General features: G+C 45.8%; 1 protein-coding gene across 1 annotated transcript in view; it reads right to left on the bottom strand.

Annotated features, from left to right (window-relative positions):
- LOC110517810 (metalloprotease TIKI1) overlaps window positions 1-13,191 on the bottom strand; it is a 163,981-nt gene extending 150,790 nt beyond the window's left edge. Inside the window, exons 1-2 of the mRNA XM_036976592.2 lie at window positions 12,247-13,191; window positions 2,488-3,048 (exon numbers count right to left, since the gene is read on the bottom strand). Coding sequence (XP_036832487.1) covers window positions 2,488-3,048; window positions 12,247-12,354 — 669 coding nt within the window. The 5' untranslated portion in view covers window positions 12,355-13,191. The remainder of the gene's footprint in view (window positions 1-2,487; window positions 3,049-12,246) is intronic.
- Between the last annotated feature and the right edge of the window lie 12,212 nt (window positions 13,192-25,403).

Here is a 25,403-nt window from a genome sequence, read left to right on the forward strand (position 1 = left end):
TAGTCAGTTGGAAAGGGGATATCTAGTCAGTTGGAAAGGGAAAGGGGGATACCTAGTCAGTTGTAAAGGGGGATATCTAGTCAGTTGGAAAGGGAAAGGGGGATATCTAGTCAGTTGGAAAGGGGGATACCTAGTCAGTTGTAAAGGGAAAGGGGGATATCTAGTCATTTGGAAAGGGGGATATCTAGTCATTTGGAAAGGGGGATATCTAGTCAGTTGGAAAGGGGGATACCTAGTCATTTAGAAAGGGGGATACCTAGTCAGTTGGAAAGGGGGATACCTAGTCAGTTGGAAAGGGGGATACCTAGTCATTTGGAAAGGGGGATATCTAGTCAGTTGGAAAGGGGGATACCTAGTCAGTTGGAAAGGGGGATATCTAGTCAGTTGGAAAGGGGGATATCTAGTCAGTTGTAAAGGGGGATATCTAGTCAGTTGGAAAGGGAAAGTGGGATACCTAGTCAGTTGTAAAGGGGGATACCTAGTCAGTTGGAAAGGGGGATATCTAGTCAGTTGTAAAGGGGGATACCTAGTCAGTTGTAAAGGGAAAGGGGGATATCTAGTCAGTTGTAAAGGGAAAGGGGGATATCTAGTCAGTTGGAAAGGGAACGGGGGATATCTAGTCAGTTGGAAAGGGGGATACCTAGTCAGTTGTAAAGGGAAAGGGGGATATCTAGTCATTTGGAAAGGGGGATATCTAGTCATTTGGAAAGGGGGATATCTAGTCAGTTGGAAAGGGAAAGGGGGATATCTAGTCAGTTGGAAAGGGGGATACCTAGTCAGTTGGAAAGGGGGATATCTAGTCAGTTGGAAAGGGGGATATCTAGTCAGTTGTAAAGGGGGATATCTAGTCAGTTGGAAAGGGAAAGGGGGATACCTAGTCAGTTGTAAAGGGGGATACCTAGTCAGTTGTAAAGGGGGATACCTAGTCAGTTGTAAAGGGAAAGGGGGATATCTAGTCAGTTGTAAAGGGAAAGGGGGATACCTAGTCAGTTGTAAAGGGGGATATCTAGTCAGTTGTAAAGGGAAAGGGGGATATCTAGTCAGTTGTAAAGGGGGATATCTAGTCAGTTGTAAAGGGAAATGGGGATACCTAGTCAGTTGTAAAGGGGGATATCTAGTCAGTTGTACAGGGAAAGGGGGATATCTAGTCAGTTGTAAATGGGAAAGGGGGATATCTAGTCAGTTGTACAGGGAAAGGGGGATATCTAGTTAGTTGTAAAGGGAAAGGGGGATATCTAGTCAGTTGTAAAGGGAAAGGGGGATACCTAGTCAGTTGTAAAGGGGGATACCTAGTCAGTTGTAAAGGGGAAAGGGGGATACCTAGTCAGTTGTAAAGGGGGATATCTAGTCAGTTGTAAAGGGAAAGGGGGATATCTAGTCAGTTGTAAAGGGGGATATCTAGTCAGTTGTAAAGGGAAATGGGGATACCTAGTCAGTTGTAAAGGGGGATATCTAGTCAGTTGTACAGGGAAAGGGGGATACCTAGTCAGTTGTAAAGGGGGATATCTAGTCAGTTGTAAAGGGGGATATCTAGTCAGTTGTAAAGGGGGATATCTAGTCAGTTGTAAAGGGGAAAGGGGGATATCTTGTCAGTTGTAAAGGGGGCTATCTAGTCAGTTGTAAAGGGAAAGGGGGATATTTAGTCAGTTGTAAATGGGGATATCTAGTCAGTTGTAAAGGGAAAGCGGGATATTTAGTCAGTTGTAAAGGGGGATATCTAGTCAGTTGTACAGGGAAAGGGGGATACCTAGTCAGTTGTAAAGGGGGATATCTAGTCAGTTGTAAAGGGGGATACCTAGTCAGTTGGAAAGGGGGATATCTAGTCAGTTGTAAAGGGAAAGGGGGATATCTAGTCAGTTGTAAAGGGAAAGGGGGATATCTAGTCAGTTGGAAAGGGAAAGGGGGATATCTAGTCAGTTGGAAAGGGAAAGGGGGATATCTAGTCAGTTGGAAAGGGAAAGGGGGATATCTAGTCAGTTGGAAAGGGAAAGGGGGATATCTAGTCAGTTGTAAAGGGAAAGGGGGATACCTTGTCAGTTGTACAACTGAATGCCTTCAACTGAAATGTGTCTTCTGCATTTAAACCTACCCATCTGAATCAGAGAGGTGCGGGGGGGGGGGGGGGCTGCCTTAATCGACATCCACGTCTTCGGTGCCCCGAGGAACAGTGGGTTAACTGCCTTGCTCAGGAGCAGAACGACAGATTTTTACCTTGTCAGCTGAGGATTCAATCAAGCAAACTTTCGGGTTAGTGGCCCAACACTCTAACCACTAGGATACCTGTCGCCTCTACACTCTAACCACTAGCCTACTGCCACCCCCCTGATGCTAGGTCTATTTGAAACATCCCCATCTCCTGACAGGATTTATTTAGCAGATTCAGTAGCTTGAAAACCCTCCAACATAAAGGGGTACAAGAGGGTTCTGGTCAAAAGTAGAGACGTACTATCTTGGAAATAAGGTTCACTTTCAGACGGACCCACTCACCTGAGAGAAGTTGAGTCCGTTGAGCGGGTGACACTGCTCCTCCACCTTCTCCACAGCTCCTGTTCTCTTCCTCATCCTCTCTGCCTCCTGGGCCAGGTACAGATCCAACACCGGGACCCCCCTCGTCTTAATGTCCGCCTCGGTCAACGAATTCACCATCAACATCACCCACACAGGCCTCTTCCTCTCCCAGTTCCCCGCTATCGCATTAAACAGGTAGTCAGCGTAGAGGCCTTTACCCCTCTGGTCAGGAGTCATCCAGAACGGCATCATGAGCTTGACGTACTCCAAGTGCCTCTTGAGGCGTCCGTAGATGTCTCTGGGTAGAACGTCCTGTAGGGTTCCCCCCTGGGGGAGGAGCTGGCAGCTGGTCAGGGCTGAGATGGTGTAGGGGTCAGTCAGGTCCAGCTCCAAGTAAACCATGTTACTCTCCTGGAAAGCCTTCTTGGAGTTCTCTGGGATAAAGTCCCAGACGCGCGTGTAAGGGACGTGGATCGTGCCGTAGAAGTAGGACGGAGGGTTACGTTTGATGGTCCACAGGAAAGAGTTCAGATCACTTTGCTGCCGACGGTGAAAGAAGAAGAAGAAGAAACATGAGTGAATTACTGTTATTATTACCAGGCTATACACCCACATCAGTATTATTGCCAGGCTATACACCCACATCAGTATTATTACCAGGCTATACACCCACATCAGTATTATTACCAGGCTATACACCCACATCAGTATTATTACCAGGCTATACACCCACATTAGTGTTATTACCAGGCTATACACCCACATTAGTGTTATTACCAGGCTATACACCCACATTAGTGTTATTACCAGGCTATACACCCACATTAGTGTTATTACCAGGCTATACACCCACATTAGTGTTATTATTACCAGGCTATACCCCCACATCAGTATTATTACCAGGCTATACAGCCACATCAGTATTATTACCAGAAAATACACCCACATCAGTATTATTGCCAGGCTATACACCCACATCAGTATTATTACCAGGCTATTCACCCACATCAGTATTATTACCAGGCTATTCACCCACATCAGTATTATTACCAGAAAATACACCCACATCAGTATTGTTGCCAGGCTATACACCCACATCAGTATTATTGCCAGGCTATACACCCACATCAGTATTATTACCAGGCTATTCACCCACATTAGTGTTATTATTATTACCAGGCTATACACCCACATCACTATTATTACCAGGCTATAAAAAACACATTAGTGTTATTATTATTACCAGGCTATACAACCACATTAGTGTTATTATTATTACCAGGCTATACACCCACATTAGTGTTATTATTATTACCAGGCTATACACCCACATTAGTGTTATTATTATTACCAGGCTATACAGCCACATCAGTATTATTACCAGGCTATACACCCACATCAGTATTATTACCAGGCTATACACCCACATTAGTGTTATTACCAGGCTATACACCCACATTAGTGTTATTATTATTACCAGGCTATACACCCACATCAGTATTATTACCAGGCTATATAACCACATCAATATTATTACCAGGCTATACACCCACATCAGTATTATTACCAGGCTATACACCCACATTAGTGTTTTTACCAGGCTATACACCAACATTAGTGTTATCATTATTACCAGGCTATACACCCACATCAGTATAATTACCAGGCTATACACCCACATCAGTATTATTACCAGGCTATACACCCACATCAATATTATTACCAGGCTATACACCCACATTAGTGTTATTACCAGGCTATACACCCACATCAGTATTATTACCAGGCTATACAACCACATTAGTGTTATTATTATTACCAGGCTATATAACCAAATTAGTACTATTATTATTACCAGGCTATATAACCACATTAGTGTTGTTATTACCAGGCTATACAACCACATTAGTGTTATTATTATTACCAGGCTATATAACCAAATTAGTACTATTATTATTACCAGGCTATATAACCACATTAGTGTTGTTATTACCAGGCTATATAACCACATTAGTGTTATTATTATTACCAGGCTATATAACCATATTAGTCATATTATTATTACCAGGCTATACAACCACATTAGTGTTGTTATTACCAGGCTATATAACCACATTAGTGTTATTATTATTACCAGGCTATACAACCACATTAGTGTTGTTATTACCAGGCTATATAACCACATTAGTGTTATTATTATTACCAGGCTATACAACCACATTAGTGTTATTATTACCAGGCTATATAACCACATGAGTGTTATTATTATTACCAGGCTATACAACCACATTAGTGTTATTATTACCAGGCTATATAACCACATTAGTGTTATTATTATTACCAGGCTATACACCCACATTAGTGTTATTACCAGGCTATACACCCACATTAGTGTTATTACCAGGCTATACACCCACATTAGTGTTATTACCAGGCTATACACCCACATTAGTGTTATTATTACCAGGCTATACCCCCACATCAGTATTATTACCAGGCTATACAGCCACATCAGTATTATTACCAGAAAATACACCCACATCAGTATTATTGCCAGGCTATACACCCACATCAGTATTATTACCAGGCTATTCACCCACATCAGTATTATTACCAGGCTATTCACCCACATCAGTATTATTACCAGAAAATACACCCACATCAGTATTGTTGCCAGGCTATACACCCACATCAGTATTATTGCCAGGCTATACACCCACATCAGTATTATTACCAGGCTATTCACCCACATTAGTGTTATTATTATTACCAGGCTATACACCCACATCACTATTATTACCAGGCTATAAAAAACACATTAGTGTTATTATTATTACCAGGCTATACAACCACATTAGTGTTATTATTATTACCAGGCTATACACCCACATTAGTGTTATTATTATTACCAGGCTATACACCCACATTAGTGTTATTATTATTACCAGGCTATACAGCCACATCAGTATTATTACCAGGCTATACACCCACATCAGTATTATTACCAGGCTATACACCCACATTAGTGTTATTACCAGGCTATACACCCACATTAGTGTTATTATTATTACCAGGCTATACACCCACATCAGTATTATTACCAGGCTATATAACCACATCAATATTATTACCAGGCTATACACCCACATCAGTATTATTACCAGGCTATACACCCACATTAGTGTTTTTACCAGGCTATACACCAACATTAGTGTTATCATTATTACCAGGCTATACACCCACATCAGTATAATTACCAGGCTATACACCCACATCAGTATTATTACCAGGCTATACACCCACATCAATATTATTACCAGGCTATACACCCACATTAGTGTTATTACCAGGCTATACACCCACATCAGTATTATTACCAGGCTATACAACCACATTAGTGTTATTATTATTACCAGGCTATATAACCAAATTAGTACTATTATTATTACCAGGCTATATAACCACATTAGTGTTGTTATTACCAGGCTATACAACCACATTAGTGTTATTATTATTACCAGGCTATATAACCAAATTAGTACTATTATTATTACCAGGCTATATAACCACATTAGTGTTGTTATTACCAGGCTATATAACCACATTAGTGTTATTATTATTACCAGGCTATATAACCATATTAGTCATATTATTATTACCAGGCTATACAACCACATTAGTGTTGTTATTACCAGGCTATATAACCACATTAGTGTTATTATTATTACCAGGCTATACAACCACATTAGTGTTGTTATTACCAGGCTATATAACCACATTAGTGTTATTATTATTACCAGGCTATACAACCACATTAGTGTTATTATTACCAGGCTATATAACCACATGAGTGTTATTATTATTACCAGGCTATACAACCACATTAGTGTTATTATTACCAGGCTATATAACCACATTAGTGTTATTATTATTACCAGGCTATACACCCACATTAGTGTTATTACCAGGCTATACACCCACATTAGTGTTATTACCAGGCTATACACCCACATTAGTGTTATTACCAGGCTATACACCCACATTAGTGTTATTATTACCAGGCTATACCCCCACATCAGTATTATTACCAGGCTATACAGCCACATCAGTATTATTACCAGAAAATACACCCACATCAGTATTATTGCCAGGCTATTCACCCACATCAGTATTATTACCAGAAAATACACCCACATCAGTATTGTTGCCAGGCTATACACCCACATCAGTATTATTGCCAGGCTATACACCCACATCAGTATTATTACCAGGCTATTCACCCACATTAGTGTTATTATTATTACCAGGCTATACACCCACATCACTATTATTACCAGGCTATAAAAAACACATTAGTGTTATTATTATTACCAGGCTATACAACCACATTAGTGTTATTACTATTACCAGGCTATACACCCACATTAGTGTTATTATTATTACCAGGCTATACACCCACATTAGTGTTATTATTATTACCAGGCTATACAGCCACATCAGTATTATTACCAGGCTATACACCCACATCAGTATTATTACCAGGCTATACACCCACATTAGTGTTATTACCAGGCTATACACCCACATTAGTGTTATTATTATTACCAGGCTATACACCCACATCAGTATTATTACCAGGCTATATAACCACATCAATATTATTACCAGGCTATACACCCACATCAGTATTATTACCAGGCTATACACCCACATTAGTGTTTTTACCAGGCTATACACCAACATTAGTGTTATCATTATTACCAGGCTATACACCCACATCAGTATAATTACCAGGCTATACACCCACATCAGTATTATTACCAGGCTATACACCCACATCAATATTATTACCAGGCTATACACCCACATTAGTGTTATTACCAGGCTATACACCCACATCAGTATTATTACCAGGCTATACAACCACATTAGTGTTATTATTATTACCAGGCTATATAACCAAATTAGTACTATTATTATTACCAGGCTATATAACCACATTAGTGTTGTTATTACCAGGCTATACAACCACATTAGTGTTATTATTATTACCAGGCTATATAACCAAATTAGTACTATTATTATTACCAGGCTATATAACCACATTAGTGTTGTTATTACCAGGCTATATAACCACATTAGTGTTATTATTATTACCAGGCTATATAACCATATTAGTCATATTATTATTACCAGGCTATACAACCACATTAGTGTTGTTATTACCAGGCTATATAACCACATTAGTGTTATTATTATTACCAGGCTATACAACCACATTAGTGTTGTTATTACCAGGCTATATAACCACATTAGTGTTATTATTATTACCAGGCTATACAACCACATTAGTGTTATTATTACCAGGCTATATAACCACATTAGTGTTATTATTATTACCAGGCTATACACCCACATTAGTGTTATTACCAGGCTATACACCCACATTAGTGTTATTACCAGGCTATACACCCACATTAGTGTTATTACCAGGCTATACACCCACATTAGTGTTATTATTACCAGGCTATACCCCCACATCAGTATTATTACCAGGCTATACAGCCACATCAGTATTATTACCAGAAAATACACCCACATCAGTATTATTGCCAGGCTATTCACCCACATCAGTATTATTACCAGAAAATACACCCACATCAGTATTGTTGCCAGGCTATACACCCACATCAGTATTATTGCCAGGCTATACACCCACATCAGTATTATTACCAGGCTATTCACCCACATTAGTGTTATTATTATTACCAGGCTATACACCCACATCACTATTATTACCAGGCTATAAAAAACACATTAGTGTTATTATTATTACCAGGCTATACAACCACATTAGTGTTATTACTATTACCAGGCTATACACCCACATTAGTGTTATTATTATTACCAGGCTATACACCCACATTAGTGTTATTATTATTACCAGGCTATACAGCCACATCAGTATTATTACCAGGCTATACACCCACATCAGTATTATTACCAGGCTATACACCCACATTAGTGTTATTACCAGGCTATACACCCACATTAGTGTTATTATTATTACCAGGCTATACACCCACATCAGTATTATTACCAGGCTATATAACCACATCAATATTATTACCAGGCTATACACCCACATCAGTATTATTACCAGGCTATACACCCACATTAGTGTTTTTACCAGGCTATACACCAACATTAGTGTTATCATTATTACCAGGCTATACACCCACATCAGTATAATTACCAGGCTATACACCCACATCAGTATTATTACCAGGCTATACACCCACATCAATATTATTACCAGGCTATACACCCACATTAGTGTTATTACCAGGCTATACACCCACATCAGTATTATTACCAGGCTATACAACCACATTAGTGTTATTATTATTACCAGGCTATATAACCAAATTAGTACTATTATTATTACCAGGCTATATAACCACATTAGTGTTGTTATTACCAGGCTATACAACCACATTAGTGTTATTATTATTACCAGGCTATATAACCAAATTAGTACTATTATTATTACCAGGCTATATAACCACATTAGTGTTGTTATTACCAGGCTATATAACCACATTAGTGTTATTATTATTACCAGGCTATATAACCATATTAGTCATATTATTATTACCAGGCTATACAACCACATTAGTGTTGTTATTACCAGGCTATATAACCACATTAGTGTTATTATTATTACCAGGCTATACAACCACATTAGTGTTGTTATTACCAGGCTATATAACCACATTAGTGTTATTATTATTACCAGGCTATACAACCACATTAGTGTTATTATTACCAGGCTATATAACCACATGAGTGTTATTATTATTACCAGGCTATACAACCACATTAGTGTTATTATTACCAGGCTATATAACCACATTAGTGTTATTATTATTACCAGGCTATACACCCACATTAGTGTTATTACCAGGCTATACACCCACATTAGTGTTATTACCAGGCTATACACCCACATTAGTGTTATTACCAGGCTATACACCCACATTAGTGTTATTATTACCAGGCTATACCCCCACATCAGTATTATTACCAGGCTATACAGCCACATCAGTATTATTACCAGAAAATACACCCACATCAGTATTATTGCCAGGCTATTCACCCACATCAGTATTATTACCAGAAAATACACCCACATCAGTATTGTTGCCAGGCTATACACCCACATCAGTATTATTGCCAGGCTATACACCCACATCAGTATTATTACCAGGCTATTCACCCACATTAGTGTTATTATTATTACCAGGCTATACACCCACATCACTATTATTACCAGGCTATAAAAAACACATTAGTGTTATTATTATTACCAGGCTATACAACCACATTAGTGTTATTACTATTACCAGGCTATACACCCACATTAGTGTTATTATTATTACCAGGCTATACACCCACATTAGTGTTATTATTATTACCAGGCTATACAGCCACATCAGTATTATTACCAGGCTATACACCCACATCAGTATTATTACCAGGCTATACACCCACATTAGTGTTATTACCAGGCTATACACCCACATTAGTGTTATTATTATTACCAGGCTATACACCCACATCAGTATTATTACCAGGCTATATAACCACATCAATATTATTACCAGGCTATACACCCACATCAGTATTATTACCAGGCTATACACCCACATTAGTGTTTTTACCAGGCTATACACCAACATTAGTGTTATCATTATTACCAGGCTATACACCCACATCAGTATAATTACCAGGCTATACACCCACATCAGTATTATTACCAGGCTATACACCCACATCAATATTATTACCAGGCTATACACCCACATTAGTGTTATTACCAGGCTATACACCCACATCAGTATTATTACCAGGCTATACAACCACATTAGTGTTATTATTATTACCAGGCTATATAACCAAATTAGTACTATTATTATTACCAGGCTATATAACCACATTAGTGTTGTTATTACCAGGCTATACAACCACATTAGTGTTATTATTATTACCAGGCTATATAACCAAATTAGTACTATTATTATTACCAGGCTATATAACCACATTAGTGTTGTTATTACCAGGCTATATAACCACATTAGTGTTATTATTATTACCAGGCTATATAACCATATTAGTCATATTATTATTACCAGGCTATACAACCACATTAGTGTTGTTATTACCAGGCTATATAACCACATTAGTGTTATTATTATTACCAGGCTATACAACCACATTAGTGTTGTTATTACCAGGCTATATAACCACATTAGTGTTATTATTATTACCAGGCTATACAACCACATTAGTGTTATTATTACCAGGCTATATAACCACATGAGTGTTATTATTATTACCAGGCTATACAACCACATTAGTGTTATTATTACCAGGCTATATAACCACATTAGTGTTATTATTATTACCAGGCTATACAACCACATTAGTGTTATTATTATTACCAGGCTATACAACCACATTAGTGTTATTATTACCAGGCTATATAACCACATTAGTGTTATTATTACCAGGCTATATAACCACATCAGTGTTATTATTACCAGGCTATATAACCACATTAGTGTTATCACCAGGCTATATAACCACATTAGTGTTATTATTATTACCAGGCTATACAACCACATTAGTGTTATTATTACCAGGCTATAAAACCACATTAGTGTTGTTCTTACCAGGCTATATAACCACATTAGTGTTATTATTATTACCAGGCTATACAACCACATTAGTGTTATCACCAGGCTATATAACCACATTAGTGTTATTATTATTACCAGGCTATACAACCACATTAGTGTTATTATTACCAGGCTATATAACCACATTAGTGTTATTATTACCAGGCTATATAACCACATCAGTGTTATTATTACCAGGCTATATAACCACATTAGTGTTATCACCAGGCTATATAACCACATTAGTGTTATTATTATTATTACCAGGCTATACAACCACATTAGTGTTATTATTACCAGGCTATAAAACCACCCGATCATATAAAGTCATTTATGTGAACAATGGTCTTATGACTGTGTGTGTGTGTGTGTGTGTGTGTGTGTGTGTGTGTGTGTGTGTGTGTGTGTGTGTGTGTGTGTGTGTGTGTGTGTGTGTGTGTGCGCGCGTGTGTGTGTGTGATGTCATTCACCAACTACGTCACTAAAGTTAAACAAAGATATGGACAAACAAACCATTTTAAATAGGTAGCCCTTCCGAAACAGACTTACAATAACCACAAAACAACTACTCGTCGTTATCCACTGCAAATAGACAGCGGGAACAGGGAGCTATTTAAATTGACCGAGACTGTTGATTCTAAACGAGGTAGATTATTTGATGCTCGATAATGGACTGATAATGTCTTATTTACAGTACACTAGACTAACACAATACACAATCGATATGAACTGCGCTCTCAGAGGAAATGGAAACTTTACAGGTTGAATGAATGAATGAACTAACCTGTAATAACCAATTTTGTAAATAAAAAAGTGAACGGAAGAAGAATCATAAAAAAATATTTATAGGCTAAAACTGGACAGTGGACATTCAGATAGGCCTACTCAAATCCCGGTTGATTTAAATATTAACTATTTCATTGTAGAGAAAAATGGGATAATTTACTTAGATTTAAGACTAATTATATTAGAGAGAACGTGATGTGAGGGCACTTACTTTCTTATTGAGCTCGCAGTTAGAGGACTCCCGGAGGCTCCATTGGTCGGCTCCTTTCACCAGCAGTGTTAGGAACGCTTGAATAAATGCGACCCAAGAGACCAGCATCGTAACTCCAAACCTGCACGTTATTTTCACAACGTGTCGTAAGATGAAGCTACCCCCAAAAAAACAACTCGCTCCGGGGAAATTACCTAAATTAATTTCCGAATTTCAGTTCCATGGAAAGAATAAATCAAACACGCCGACATATAGCACATCTAACTTTCTGCCGCAGGAAGAACTCATGTTTGAGTGAAATTGCTTTCAATACTTAAGTTGAGTGTTGTTTTTTCCCCTCCTGGGAAAGCATTGCCGATGTTTGGTGGCTATGTCGTCACGCTGTTTCCCCTCATATCTGATAATAAAGGTGCCTTGCACGACACGCCAGGGAAGCCTACAACTTTCTCCTCCAATAGTAGACTAGACTACAAGTCCTCAATAAGATCAATCAAATCTATATTTCCCGTGTTTATAGCCCACTCACTCATAGAACCGAGCAGACTGCGCACGATGAGTAGGTTCGTATCCAAAGTGCACTCGAGCAACAGGTCATGTTCTAAACTAAAAACGACGTGGACCGCGGGTTCCGAAATGAGCGGTGGAATTCCTCCTCGCTGCGACGGTGTTACTCTGCTCTACTTCCAAACACAGGACCGCAGATACAAATTAATGTACAAGTGCTGTTCGGAATTCCAACATTGCAACACTTTATTTGGAATCCGGTTGTCCAACTCCAAGCGGCATCAACCGTACGCGAATCCTCGAAGAAACGTGAGAAACGTTCTTTACCGTGTCGTCTGTGTTTCCATAACTCCAGACTGCCCTCATTACTCCCTCACAGTGTTGCTGGAGTGTGAGCATCTCTGTCAGGCTCAGGCATGGGGCATACCTACCCTCCTGCCCCCCCCTCCTCCTCTTGCACACTCATACTGTGCAATCTGATTGAACATCTCACTCACGGCATGTCGTGGCGGGATATATAAGGAGCACACGCATTCACTTCAAAAGTAGAAACCGAGTACGGTTGTTCTATTCCTCCAGGCTTTTATCAGGGGCTTTCAAGGCATACTGGACCGGGTTGTAGGTAGTTGTCCAGAGATCACTCTCTGATCCCCAACAGTAGGCTAGCTACATTGATAGTGGGACAAGTGATTTCACATCCAGGAATAGAATAAAACAAGTAAACATTTACAACGTATTTCGTTGACTGAAAATGAGTACAGTACTCTCAGCCAATCCCACCCCTCAGCTACTCTCAGCCAATCCCACCCCTCAGCTACTCTCAGCCAATCCCACCCCTCAACTACTCTCAGCCAATCCCACCCCTCAGCTACTCTCAGCCAATCCTGCCTCTCTCTGTAGATCCCTTTTTCTATTCCCATGTGCCGTATACACTGTGTACCAAACGTTATGTACACCTGCTCTTTCCATTACAGAGACTGACCAGGGGAATCCAGGTGACAGCTATGATCCCTTATTGATGCCACTTCGTTAAATCCTCTTCAATCAATTGAGACGTGGATTGTGTATGTGTGCCATTCAAAGTGTGAATGGGCAAGACAAAATATTTAAGTGCCTTTGAACGTGGTATACTAGTAGGTGCCAGGTGCATCGGGTTTGTGTCAAGAACTACAACGCTGCTGGGTTTTTCACTCAACAGTTTCCTGTGTGTTTCCAGAATGTTCCACCACCCAATGGACATTCAGTCAACTCGACACAACTGTGGGAAGCATTGGAGTCAACATGGGCCAGCAACCCTGTGGAACGCTTTTGACACCTTGTAGAGTCCATACCCCGACGAATTGAGGCTGTTCTGGGGTTAAAATGGGGTGCAACTCAATATTAGTAAGGTGTTCTTAATGTTTTGTAAAACCAGTGTAGCTACAGTACCAGTCAAACGTTTGGACACACCTACTCATTCAATGGTTTTTCTTTATTTTTACTATTTTCTACATTGTAGAATAATATCGAAGACATCAAAACTATGAAATAACACATATGGAATCATGTAGTAACCAAAAAGTGTCAAAAAGCCACCATTTGCCTTGATGACAGCTTTGCACACTCTTGGCATTCTCTTAACAAACATTTTGAAGGAGGTCCCACATATGCTGAGCACCTGTTGGCTGCTTTTCCTTCACTCTGCGGTTCAACTCATCCCAAACTATCACAATTGGGTTGAGGTCGGGTGATTGTGGAGGCCAGGTCATCAGATGCAGCACTCCATCCCTCTCCTTCTTGGCCAAATAACCCTTACACAGCCTGGAGGTGTGTTGGGTCATTGTCCTGTTGAAAAACAAATGGTAGTCCCACTAAGCGCAAACCAGATGGGATGGCGTATCGCCGCAGAATGCTTTGGTAGCCATGCTTGTTAAGTGTGCCTTGAATTCAAAACAAATCACCAACAGTGTCACCAGCAAAGCACTCCCACACCATCACACATCCTCCTCCATGCTTCACGGTGGGAACCACACATGCGGAGATCATCCGTTCACCTACTCTGCATCTCACAAAGACACGGTTGTCAGAACCAAAAATCTCAAATTTGGACTCATCAGACCAAAGGACAGATTTCCACCAGTGTAATGTCCATTGCTCATGTTTCTTAAACCGATGTTTCTTAAACTGATGTTATGATAGAGCTGCACTATCTGGATCCCTGCAAATCAGCTGGGCTAGACAATCTGGACCCTCTCTTCCTAAAATTATCCTCCGCCATTGTTGCAACCCCTATTACTAGTCTGTTCAACCTCTCTTTAGGATCATTCTGAGATTCCTAAAGATTGGAAAGCTGCCGCGGTCATCCCCCTCTTCAAAGGGGGAAACACTCTAGACTCAAACTGTTACAGACCTGTATCCATCCTGTCCTACCTTTCTAAAGTCTTCGAAAGCAAAGTGAACAAACAGATCACTGATCATTTCGAATCCCACCGTACCTTCTCCACTATGTAATCTGGTTTCCGAGCTGGTCACGGGTCCTAAACGATATCATAACCGCCATCGATAAAAGACAGTACTGTGCAGCTGTCTTCATCGACCTGGCCAAGGCTTTCGACTCTGTCAATCACCGTTTTCTTATCGGCAGACTCGACAGCCTTGGTTTCTCTAATGACTGCCTCGTATGGTTCGCCAACTACTTTGCAGACAGAGTTCAGTGTGTCAAATCGGAGGGCCTGTTGTCTGGACTGCTGGCAGTCTCTATGGGGGTTCCACAAGGTTAAAATCTCGGGCCGACTCTTTTCTCTGAAAATATCAATGATGTCGCTCTTGCTGCTGGTGATTCTTTAATCCATCTCTACGCAGATGACACAATTCTGTATACATCTGGCCCTTCTTTGGACACTGTGTTAACAAGCCTCCAAACGAGCTTCAATGCCATACAACACTCCTTCCGTGGCCTCCAACTGCTCCTAAATGCTAGTAAAACTAAATGCATGCTCTTCAACCGATCGCTGCCTGCACCTGCTCGCCCGTCCAGCATCACAACTCTGTACGGTTCTGACTTAGAATACGTGGACAAATATAAATACCTAGGTGTCTGGTTAGACTGTAAACTCTCCTTCCAGACTCACATTAAACATCTCCAATCCAAAATTAAATCTAGAATCGGCTTCCTATTTCGCTTACAAAGCCTCTTTCACTCATGCTGCCAAACACACCCTCGTATAACTGACTATCCTGCCGATCCTTGACTTCGGCAATGTCATTTACAAAATAGCCTCCAACACTCTACTCAGCAAATTGGATGCAGTCTATCACAGTGCCATCTGTTTTGTCACCAAAGCCCAATATACCACCCAACACTGTGACCTGTATACTCTCGTTGGCTGGTGCTCGCTACATATTCGTCGCCAAACCCACTGGCTCCAGGTCATCTATAAGTATTTTCTGGGTAAAGTCCCCCCTTATCTCAGCTCACTGGTCACCATAGCCACACCCACCCGTAGCACACGCTCCAGCAGGTATATTTCACTGGTCATCCCCAAAGCCAACACCTCCTTTGGCCGCCTTTCCTTCCAGTTCTCTGCTGCCAATGACTGGAACGAAGTGCAAAAATCACTCAAGTTGGAGACTTATATCTCCCTCACTAACTTTAAGCATCAGCTGTCAGAGCAGCTTACCGATCGCTGCAGCTGTACACAGGCCATCTGTAAATAGCCCATCCAACCAACTACCTACCTCATAACCATATTTGTTTTTCTTTTTCTACTCTTTTGCACACCAGTATTTCTACTTGCACATCCTCATCTGCACATCCATCACTCCAGTGTTAATTGCTAAATTGTAATTACTTTGCCATTATGGCCTATTTATTGCCTTACCTCCTTACTTAATTTGCACACACTGTATATAGATGTTTCTATTGTGTTATTGACTGCTTGTTTGTTTTTCCCATGTGTAACTCTGTGCTGTTGTTTCTGTCGCACTGCTTTGCTCTAGTTTGGCCAGGTTGCAGTTGTAAATGAGAACTTGTTCTCAGCTGGCCTACCTGGTTAAAGTAGAGCACTATATAGGGAATAGAGTACAATTTGGGACATATCCCAGCCCAGATATGTGAGAAGCTCAGTCTCTGCATGTTTCCTTTCAGCAGAAGATCAAGGCTTCTAGTTCTTATTTTCCTCTGGCCTCGTGTGTGAGAGAAAGAGAGCTCTGTATTTGCTCTGGATAGACCGGATCATCCTTGTCTCTGGATTTAATTTAGAAATCGTATTTAGCATCCCAGGTTGAAGTGTTAGCAGTGTTGAGACAATCTGGGGTTGAAGGAGCAAAGAGCGGAGAAGAAGGGGATGTGGTGTTGAAGGAGAGGCAGGGATATGGGGTTGAAGGGGAGGCAGGGATCTGGGGTTGAAGGAGAGGGAGGGATCTGGGGTTGAAGGGGAAGCAGGGATCTGGGGTTGAAGGAGAAGCAGGGATCTGGGGTTGAAGGAGAAGCAGGGATCTGGGGTTGAAGGAGAGGCAGGGATCTGGGGTTGAAGGAGAGGGAGGGATCTGGGGTTGAAGAAGAGGGACGGATCTGGGGTTGAAGGAGAGGGAGGGATCTGGGGTTGAAGGAGAGGGAGGGATCTGAGGTTGAAGGGGAGGAAGGGATCTGGGGTTGAATGGGAAGCAGGCATCTGGGGTTGAAATAGAGGGGAGCAGGGATCTGGGGTTGAAGGAGAAGCAGGGATCTGGGGTTGAAGGAGAAGCAGGGATCTGGGGTTGAAGGGGAGGGAGGGATCTGGGGTTGAAGGAGAGGCGGGATCTGGGGTTGAAGAGGAGGGAGGGATCTGGGGTTGAAGGAGAAGCAGGGATATGGGGTTGAAGGAGAAGCAGGGATATGGGTTGAAGGGGAAGCAGGGATCTGGGGTTGAAGGAGAGGATGGATCTGGGGTTGAAGGAGAGGAGTGATCTGGGGTTGAAGGAGAGGGAGGGATCTGAGGTTGAAGGAGAGGGTGGAATCTGGGGTTGAAGGGGAGGGAGGGATCTGGGGTTGAAGGAGAGGCGGGATCTGGGGTTGAAGAGGAGGGAGGGATCTGGGGTTGAAGGAGAAGCAGGGATATGGGGTTGAAGGAGAGGCAGGGATATGGGTTGAAGGGGAAGCAGGGATCTGGGGTTGAAGGAGAGGATGGATCTGGGGTTGAAGGAGAGGAGTGATCTGAGGTTGAAGGAGAGGGAGGGATCTGAGGTTGAAGGAGAGGGTGGAATCTGGGGTTGAAGGGGAGGGAGGGATCTGGGGTTGAAAGAGAGGGAGGGATCTGGGGTTGAATGAGAGGGAGGGATCTGGGGTTGAAGGGGTAGCAGGGATCTGGGGTTGAAGGAGAGGGATGGATCTGGGGTTGAAGGAGAGGAGGGATCTGTGGTTGAAGGAGAGGGCGGGATCTGGGGTTGAATGGGAGGGAGGGATCTGGGGTTGAAGGAGAGGGAGGGATGTGGGGTTGAAGGAGAGGCAGGGATATGGGGTTGAAGGAGAGGGAGGGATCTGTGGTTGAAGGGGAGGGAGGGATCTGGGGTTGAAGGGGAAGCAGGCATCTGGGGTTGAAATAGAGGGAGGGATCTTGGGGTTTAAGGAGAAGCAGGGATCTGGGGTAGAAGGAGAAGAAGGGATCTGGGGTTGAAGGGGAGGGAGGGATCTGGGGTTGAAGATGAGGGAGAGATCTGGGGTTGGAGGGGAAGCAGAGATCTGTGGTTGAAGAAGAGGGAGGGATCTGGGGTTGAAGGATAAGCAGGGATATGGGGTTGAAGGGGAAGCAGGGATCTGGGTTGAAGGGGAAGCAGGGATCTGGTGTTGAAGGAGAGGCTGGGATATGGGGTTGAAGGGGAGGCTGGGATGTGGGGTTGAAGGAGAAGGAGGGATCTGGGTTTGAAGGACAGGGATGAATCTGGGGTTGAAGGAGAGGCAGGGACCTGGGGTTGAAGGGGAAGCAGGGATCTGGTGTTGAAGGAGAGGCTGGGATATGGGGTTGAAGGGGAGGCTGGGATCTGGGGTTGAAGGAGAAGGAGGGATCTGGGTTTGAAGGAGAGGGATGGATCTGTGGTTGAAGGAGAGGGAGGGATCTGGGGTTGAAGGGGAGGGAGGGATCTGGGGTTGTAGGAGAGGGAGGGATCTGGGGTTGAATGAGAAACAGGGATCTGGTGTTGAAGGAGAAGCAGGGATCTGGGGTTGAAGGAGAGGGAGGGATCTGGGGTTGAAGGAGAGGGAGGGATCTGGGGTTGAAGGGGCAGCAGGGATCTGGGGTTGAAGGAGAGGCAGGGATCTGGTGTTGAAGGAGAGACTGGGATATGGGGTTGAAGGGGAGGCTGGGATCTGGGGTTGAAGGAGAAGGAGGGATCTGGGTTTGAAGGAGAGGGATGAATCTGGGGTTGAAGGAGAGGCAGGGATCTGGGGTTGAAGGAGAGGGAGGGATCTGGGGTTGAAGGAGAGGGAGGGAACTGGGGTTGATGGAGAGGCAGGGATTTGGGGTTGAAAGAGAGGAGGGACCTGGGGTTGAATGGGAGGCAGGTATCTGGAGTTGTAGGAGAGGGAAGGATCTGGGGTTGAAGGGGGGAGGGATCTGGGGTTGAAGGAGATGAGGGATCTGGGATTGAGGGAGAGGGAGGGATCTGGGGTTGAAATAGAGGGAGGGATCAGGGGTTGAAGGAGACAGAGGGATATGAGGTTGAAGGAGAAGCAGGGATCTGGGGTTGAAGGGGAGGGAGGGATCTGGGGTTGAAGGAGAGGGAGGGATCTGGGGTTGAAGGGGAAGCAGGGACATGGGGTTGAAGGAGAGGGAGGGATCTGGGGTTGAAGGAGAGGCAGGGATCTGGGGTTGAAGGAGAGAGAGGGATCTGGGGTTGAAGGAGAGGGAGGAATCTGGGGTTGAAGGAGAGGGAGGGATCTGGGGTTGAAGGGAAGGGAGGGATCTGGGGTTGAAGGAGAAGCAGGGATCTGGGGTTGAAGGAGAGGGAGGGATCTGAGGTTGAAGCGGAAGCAGGGATCTGGGGTTGAAGGAGAAGCAGGGATCTGGGGTTGAAGAAGAGGGAGGAATCTGGGGTTGAAGGAGAGGGAGGGATCTGGGGTTGAAGGAAAGGCAGGGATCTGGGGTTGAAGGGGAAGCAGGGATCTGGGGTTGAAGGAGAGGGAGGGATCTGGGGTTGAAGGAGAGGCAGGGATTTGGGGTTGAAAGAGAGGAGGGACCTGGGGTTGAAGGGGAGGCAGGTATCTGGAGTTGTAGGAGATGGAATGATCTGGGGTTGAAGGAGAGGGATGGATCTGGGGTTGAAGGAGTATCAGGGATCTGTGTTGAAGGGGAAGCAGGGATCTGGGGTTGAAGGAGACGGATGGATCTGGGGTTGAAGGAGAGGGAGGGATCTGAGGTTGAAGGAGCGGGAGGGATCTGAGGTTGAAGGAGGGGGAGGGATCTGGGGTTGAAGGAGAGGGAGGGATCTGCGGTTGAATGAGAGGCAGGGATATGGGGTTGAAGGGTACGGAGGGATCTGGGGTTGAATGAGAGGAAGGATCTAGGGTTGAAGAATATGGAGGTATCTGGGTTTGAAGGAGAGGAGGGATCTGGTGTTGAAGGGGTAGCAGGGATCTGGGGTTGATGGAGTGGCTGGGATCTGGGGTTGAAGGAGGGGGAGGGATCTGGGGTTGAAGGAGAGGCAGGGATATGGGGTTGAAGGGTACGGAGGGATCTGGGGTTGAATGAGAGGAGGGATCTAGGGTTGAAGAATATGGAGGTATCTGGGGTTGAAGGAGAGGAGGGATCTGGGGTTGAAGGAGAGGGAGGGATCTGGGGTTGAAGGAGAGGCAGGGACCTGGGGTTGAAGGAGACGGATGGATCTGGGGTTGAAGGAGAGGGAGGGATCTGGGGTTGAAGGGAGCAGGGATCTGGGGTTGAAGGAGAGGCTGGGATCTGGGGTTGAAGGAGAGGAGGGGCCTGGGGTTGAAGGGGAAGCAGGCATCTGGGGTTGAAATAGAGGGAGGGATCTGGGGTTGAAGGAGAAGCAGGGATATGGGGTTGAAGGAGAAGCAGGGATCTGGGGTTGAAGGAGAGGGAGGGATCTGGGGTTGAAGGAGAGGCAGGGATCTGGGGTTGAAGGAGAGGAGGGATCTGGGGTTGAAGGAGAGGGAGGGATCTGGGGTTGAAGGAGAGGCAGGGATCTGGGGTTGAAGGAGACGGATGGATCTGGGGTTGAAGGAGAGGGAGGGATCTGGGGTTGAAGGGGAAGCAGGGATCTGGGGTTGAAGGAGAGGCTGGGATCTGGGGTTGAAGGAGAGGAGGGGCCTGGGGTTGAAGGGGAAGCAGGCATCTGGGGTTGAAATAGAGGGAGGGATCTGGGGTTGAAGGAGAAGCAGGGATATGGGGTTGAAGGAGAAGCAGGGATCTGGGGTTGAAGGAGAGGGAGGGATCTGGGGTTGAAGGAGAGGAGGGATCTGGTGTTGAAGAAGAGGGACGGATCTGAGGTTGAATGAGAGGGAGGGATCTGAGGTTGAAGGGGAGGCAGGGATCTGGGGTTGAAGGAGAGGGATGGATCTGGGGTTGAAGTAGAGGGAGGGATCTGGGGTTGAAGGGTAGGCAGGGATCTGGGGTTGAAGGAGAGGAAGGGATCTGGGGTTGAAGGAGAGGAAGGGATCTGGGGTTGAAGGAGAGGGAGGGATCTGGGGTTGAAGGGAAGGGAGGGATCTGGGGTTGAAGGAGAGGAGGGATCTGGGGTTGAAGGGGAAGCAGGGATCTGGGGTTGAAGGAGAGGGAGGGATCTGGGGTTGAAGGAGAGGGAGGGATCTGGGGTTGAAGGAGAGGGAGGGATCTGGGGTTGAAGGAGAGGGAGGAATCTGGGGTTGAAGGAGAGGCAGGGATCTGGGGTTGAAGGGGAAGCAGGGATCTGGGGTTGAAGGAGAGGGAGGGATCTGGGGTTGAAGGATAGGCAGGGATTTGGGGTTGAAAGAGAGGAGGGACCTGGGGTTGTAGGGGAGGCAGGTATCTGGAGTTGTAGGAGAGGGAAGGATCTGGGGTTGAAGGGGGGAGGGATCTGGGGTTGAAGGAGAGGAGGGATCTGGGGTTGAGGGAGAGGGAGGGATCTGGGGTTGAAGGAGAGGAGGGATCTGGTGTTGAAGAAGAGGGAGGGATCTGAGGTTGAATGAGAGGGAGGGATCTGAGGTTGAAGGGGAGGCAGTGATCTGGGGTTGAAGGAGAGGGATGGATCTGGGGTTGAAGTAGAGGGAGGGATCTGGGGTTGAAGGGTAGGCAGGGATCTGGAGTTGAAGGAGAGGAAGGGATCTGGGGTTGAAGGAGAGGAAGGGATCTCGGGTTGAAGGAGAGGGACTGATCTGGGGTTGAAGGGAAGGGAGGGATCTGGGGTTGAAGGAGAGGAGGGATCTGGGGTTGAAGGGGAAGCAGGGATCTGGGGTTGAAGGAGAGGGAGGGATCTGGGGTTGAAGGAGAGGCAGGGATCTGGGGTTGAAGGAGAGGCAGGGATTTGGGGTTGAAAGAGACGAGGGACCTGGGGTTGAAGGGGAGGCAGGTATCTGGAGTTGAAGAGGAGGGAGAGATCTGGGGTTGGAGGGGAAGCAGGGATTTGGGGTTGAAGGAGAGGGAGGGATCTGGGGTTGAAGGAGAAGCAGGGATCTGGGGTTGAAGGAGAGGAGTGATCTGGGGTTGAAGGAGAGGGAGGGATCTGAGGTTGAAGGAGAGGCAGGGATCTGGGGTTGAAGGAGAGGGATGGATCTGGGGTTGAAGGAGAGGGAGGGATCTGGGGTAGAAGGAGAAGCAGGGATCTGGGGTTGAAGGGGCGTAAGGGATCTGGGGTTGAAGAGGAGGGAGAGGTCTGGGGTTGGAGGGGAAGCAGGGATCTGGGGTTGAAGGAGAGGGAGGGATCTGGGGTTGAAGGAGAGGCAGGGATCTGGGGTTGAAGGAGAGGAGTGATCTGGGGTTGAAGGAGAGGGAGGGATCTGAGGTTGAAGGAGAGGGAGGGATCTGGGGTTGAATGAGAGGGAGGGATCTGGTGTTGAAGGGGTAGCAGGGATCTGGGGTTGATGGAGTGGCAGGGATCTGGGGTTGAAGGAGGGGGAGGGATATGGGGTTGAAGGGGAGGAGGGATCTGGGGTTGAAGGAGAGGGAGGGATCTGGGGTTGAAGGAGAGGCAGGGATCTGGGGTTGAAGGAGAGGCAGGGATCTGGGGTTGAAGGAGACGGATGGATCTGGGGTTGAAGGAGAGGGAGGGATCTGTGGTTGAAGGGGAAGCAGGGATCTGGGGTTGAAGGAGAGGCTGGGATCTGGGGTTGAAGGAGAGGAGGGGCCTGGGGTTGAAGGGGAGGCAGGCATCTGGGGTTGAAATAGAGGGAGGGATCTGGGGTTGAAGGAGAAGCAGGGATATGGGGTTGAAGGAGAAGCAGGGATCTGGGGTTGAAGGAGAGGGAGGGATCTGGGGTTGAAGGAGAGGAGGGATCTGGTGTTGAAGAAGAGGGAGGGATCTAAGGTTGAATGAGAGGGAGGGATCTGAGGATGAAGGGGAGGCAGGGATCTGGGGTTGAAGGAGAGGGAGGGATCTGGGGTTGAAGTAGAGGGAGGGATCTGGGGTTGAAGGAGAGGAAGGGATCTGGGGTTGAAGGAGAGGAAGGGATCTGGGGTTGAAGGAGAGTGAGGGATCTGGGGTTGAAGGGAATGGAGGGATCTGGGGTTGAAGGAGAGGAGGGATCTGGGGTTGAAGGGGAAGCAGGGATCTGGGGTTGAAGGAGAGGGAGGGATCTGGGGTTGAAGGAGAGGGAGGGATCTGGGGTTGAAGGAGAGTGAGGAATCTGGGGTTGAGGGAGAGAGGAGAGAGGAGGGACCTGGGGTTGAAGGGGAGGCAGGTATCTGGAGTTGTAGGAGAGGGAAGGATCTGGGGTTGAAGGGGAGAGGGATCTGGGGTTGAAGGAGAAGCAGGGATCTGGTGTTGAAGAAGAGGGAGGGATCTGGGGTTGAAGGAGAGGAAGGGATCTGGGGTTGAAGGGAAGGGAGGGATCTGGGGTTGAAGGGAAGGGAGGGATCTGGGGTTGAAGGAGAGGAGGGATCTGGGGTTGAAGGGGAAGCAGGGATCTGGGGTTGAAGGGGAAGCAGGCATCTGGGGTTGAAATAGAGGGAGGGATCTGGGGTTGAAGGAGAAGCAGGGATCTGGGGTTGAAGGGGGAGAAGGGATCTGGGGTTGAAGGGGGAGAAGGGATCTGGGGTTGAAGGAGAGGACGGATATGGGAGTTTAAGAGGAGGGAGGAATCTGGGGTTGAAGGGGAAGCAGGGATCTGGGGTTGAAGGAGAGGGAGGGATCTGGGGTTGAAGGAGAAGCGGGGATATGGGGTTGAAGGAGAAGCAGGGATCTGGGTTGTTGAAGGGGAGGCAGGTATCTGGAGTTGTAGGAGAGGGAAGGATCTGGGGTTGAAGGGGGGAGGGATCTGGGGTTGAAGGAGAGGAGGGATCTGGGGTTGAGGGAGAGGGAGGGATATGGGGTTGATGTAGAGGGAGGGATCTGGGGTTGTATGGGAAGCAGTTATCTGGGGTTGAAATAGAGGGAGGGGTCAGGGGTTGAAGGAGAAGGAGGGATATGGGGTTGAAGGAGAAGCAGGGATCTGGGGTTTAAGGGGAGGGAGGGATCTGGGGTTGAAGGAGAGGGAGGGATCTGGGGTTGAAGGCGAAGCAGGGATCTGGGGTTGAAGGAGAGCGAGGGATCTGGGGTTGAAGGGAAGGGAGGGATCTGGGGTTGAAGGAGAGGAGGGATCTGGGGTTGAAGGGGAAGCAGGGATCTGGGGTTGAAGGAGAGGGAGGGATCTGGGGTTGAAGGAGAGGGAGGGATCTGGGGTTGAAGGAGAGGGAGGAATCTGGGGTTGAAGGAGAGGGAGGAATCTGGGGTTGAAGGAGAGGCAGGGATCTGGGGTTGAAGGGGAAGCAGGGATCTGGGGTTGAAGGAGAGGGAGGGATCTGGGGTTGAAGGAGAGGCAGGGATTTGGGGTTGAAAGAGAGGAGGGACCTGGGGTTGAAGGGGAGGCAGGTATCTGGAGTTGTAGTAGAGGGAAGGATCTGGGGTTGAAGGGGGGAGTGATCTGGGGTTGAAGGAGAGGAGGGATCTGGGGTTGAGGGAGAGGGAGGGATCTGGGGTTGATGTAGAGGGAGGGATCTAGGGTTTTATGGGAAGCAGTTATCTGGGGTTGAAATAGAGGGAGGGGTCAGGGGTTGAAGGAGAAGGAGGGATATAGGGTTGAAGGAAAAGCAGGGATCTGGGGTTGAAGGGGAGGGAGTGATCTGGGGTTGAAGGAGAGGGAGGGATCTGGGGTTGAAGGGGAGGCAGGGATCTGGGGTTGAAGGAGAGCGAGGGATCTGGGGTTGAAGGAGAGGCAGGGATCTCAGGTTGAAGGAGAGGGAGGGATCTGGGGTTGAAGGAGAGGGGGGAATCTGGGGTTGAAGGAGAGGGAGGGATCTGGGGTTGAAGGGAAGGGAGGGATCTGGGGTTGAAGGAGAAGCAGGGATCTGGGGTTGAAGGAGAGGGAGGGATCTGAGGTTGAAGGGGAAGCAGGGATCTGGGGTTGAAGGAGAAGCAGGGATCTGGGGTTGAAGGTGAGGGAGGGATCTGGGGTTGAAGGAGAGGGAGGGATCTGGGGTTGTAGGAGAGGGAAGGATCTGGGTTTGAAG

This window comes from Oncorhynchus mykiss, chromosome 5, assembly GCF_057628025.1.
Source record: "Oncorhynchus mykiss isolate SJ-2025 chromosome 5, ASM5762802v1, whole genome shotgun sequence".
NCBI lineage: Eukaryota > Metazoa > Chordata > Actinopteri > Salmoniformes > Salmonidae > Oncorhynchus > Oncorhynchus mykiss.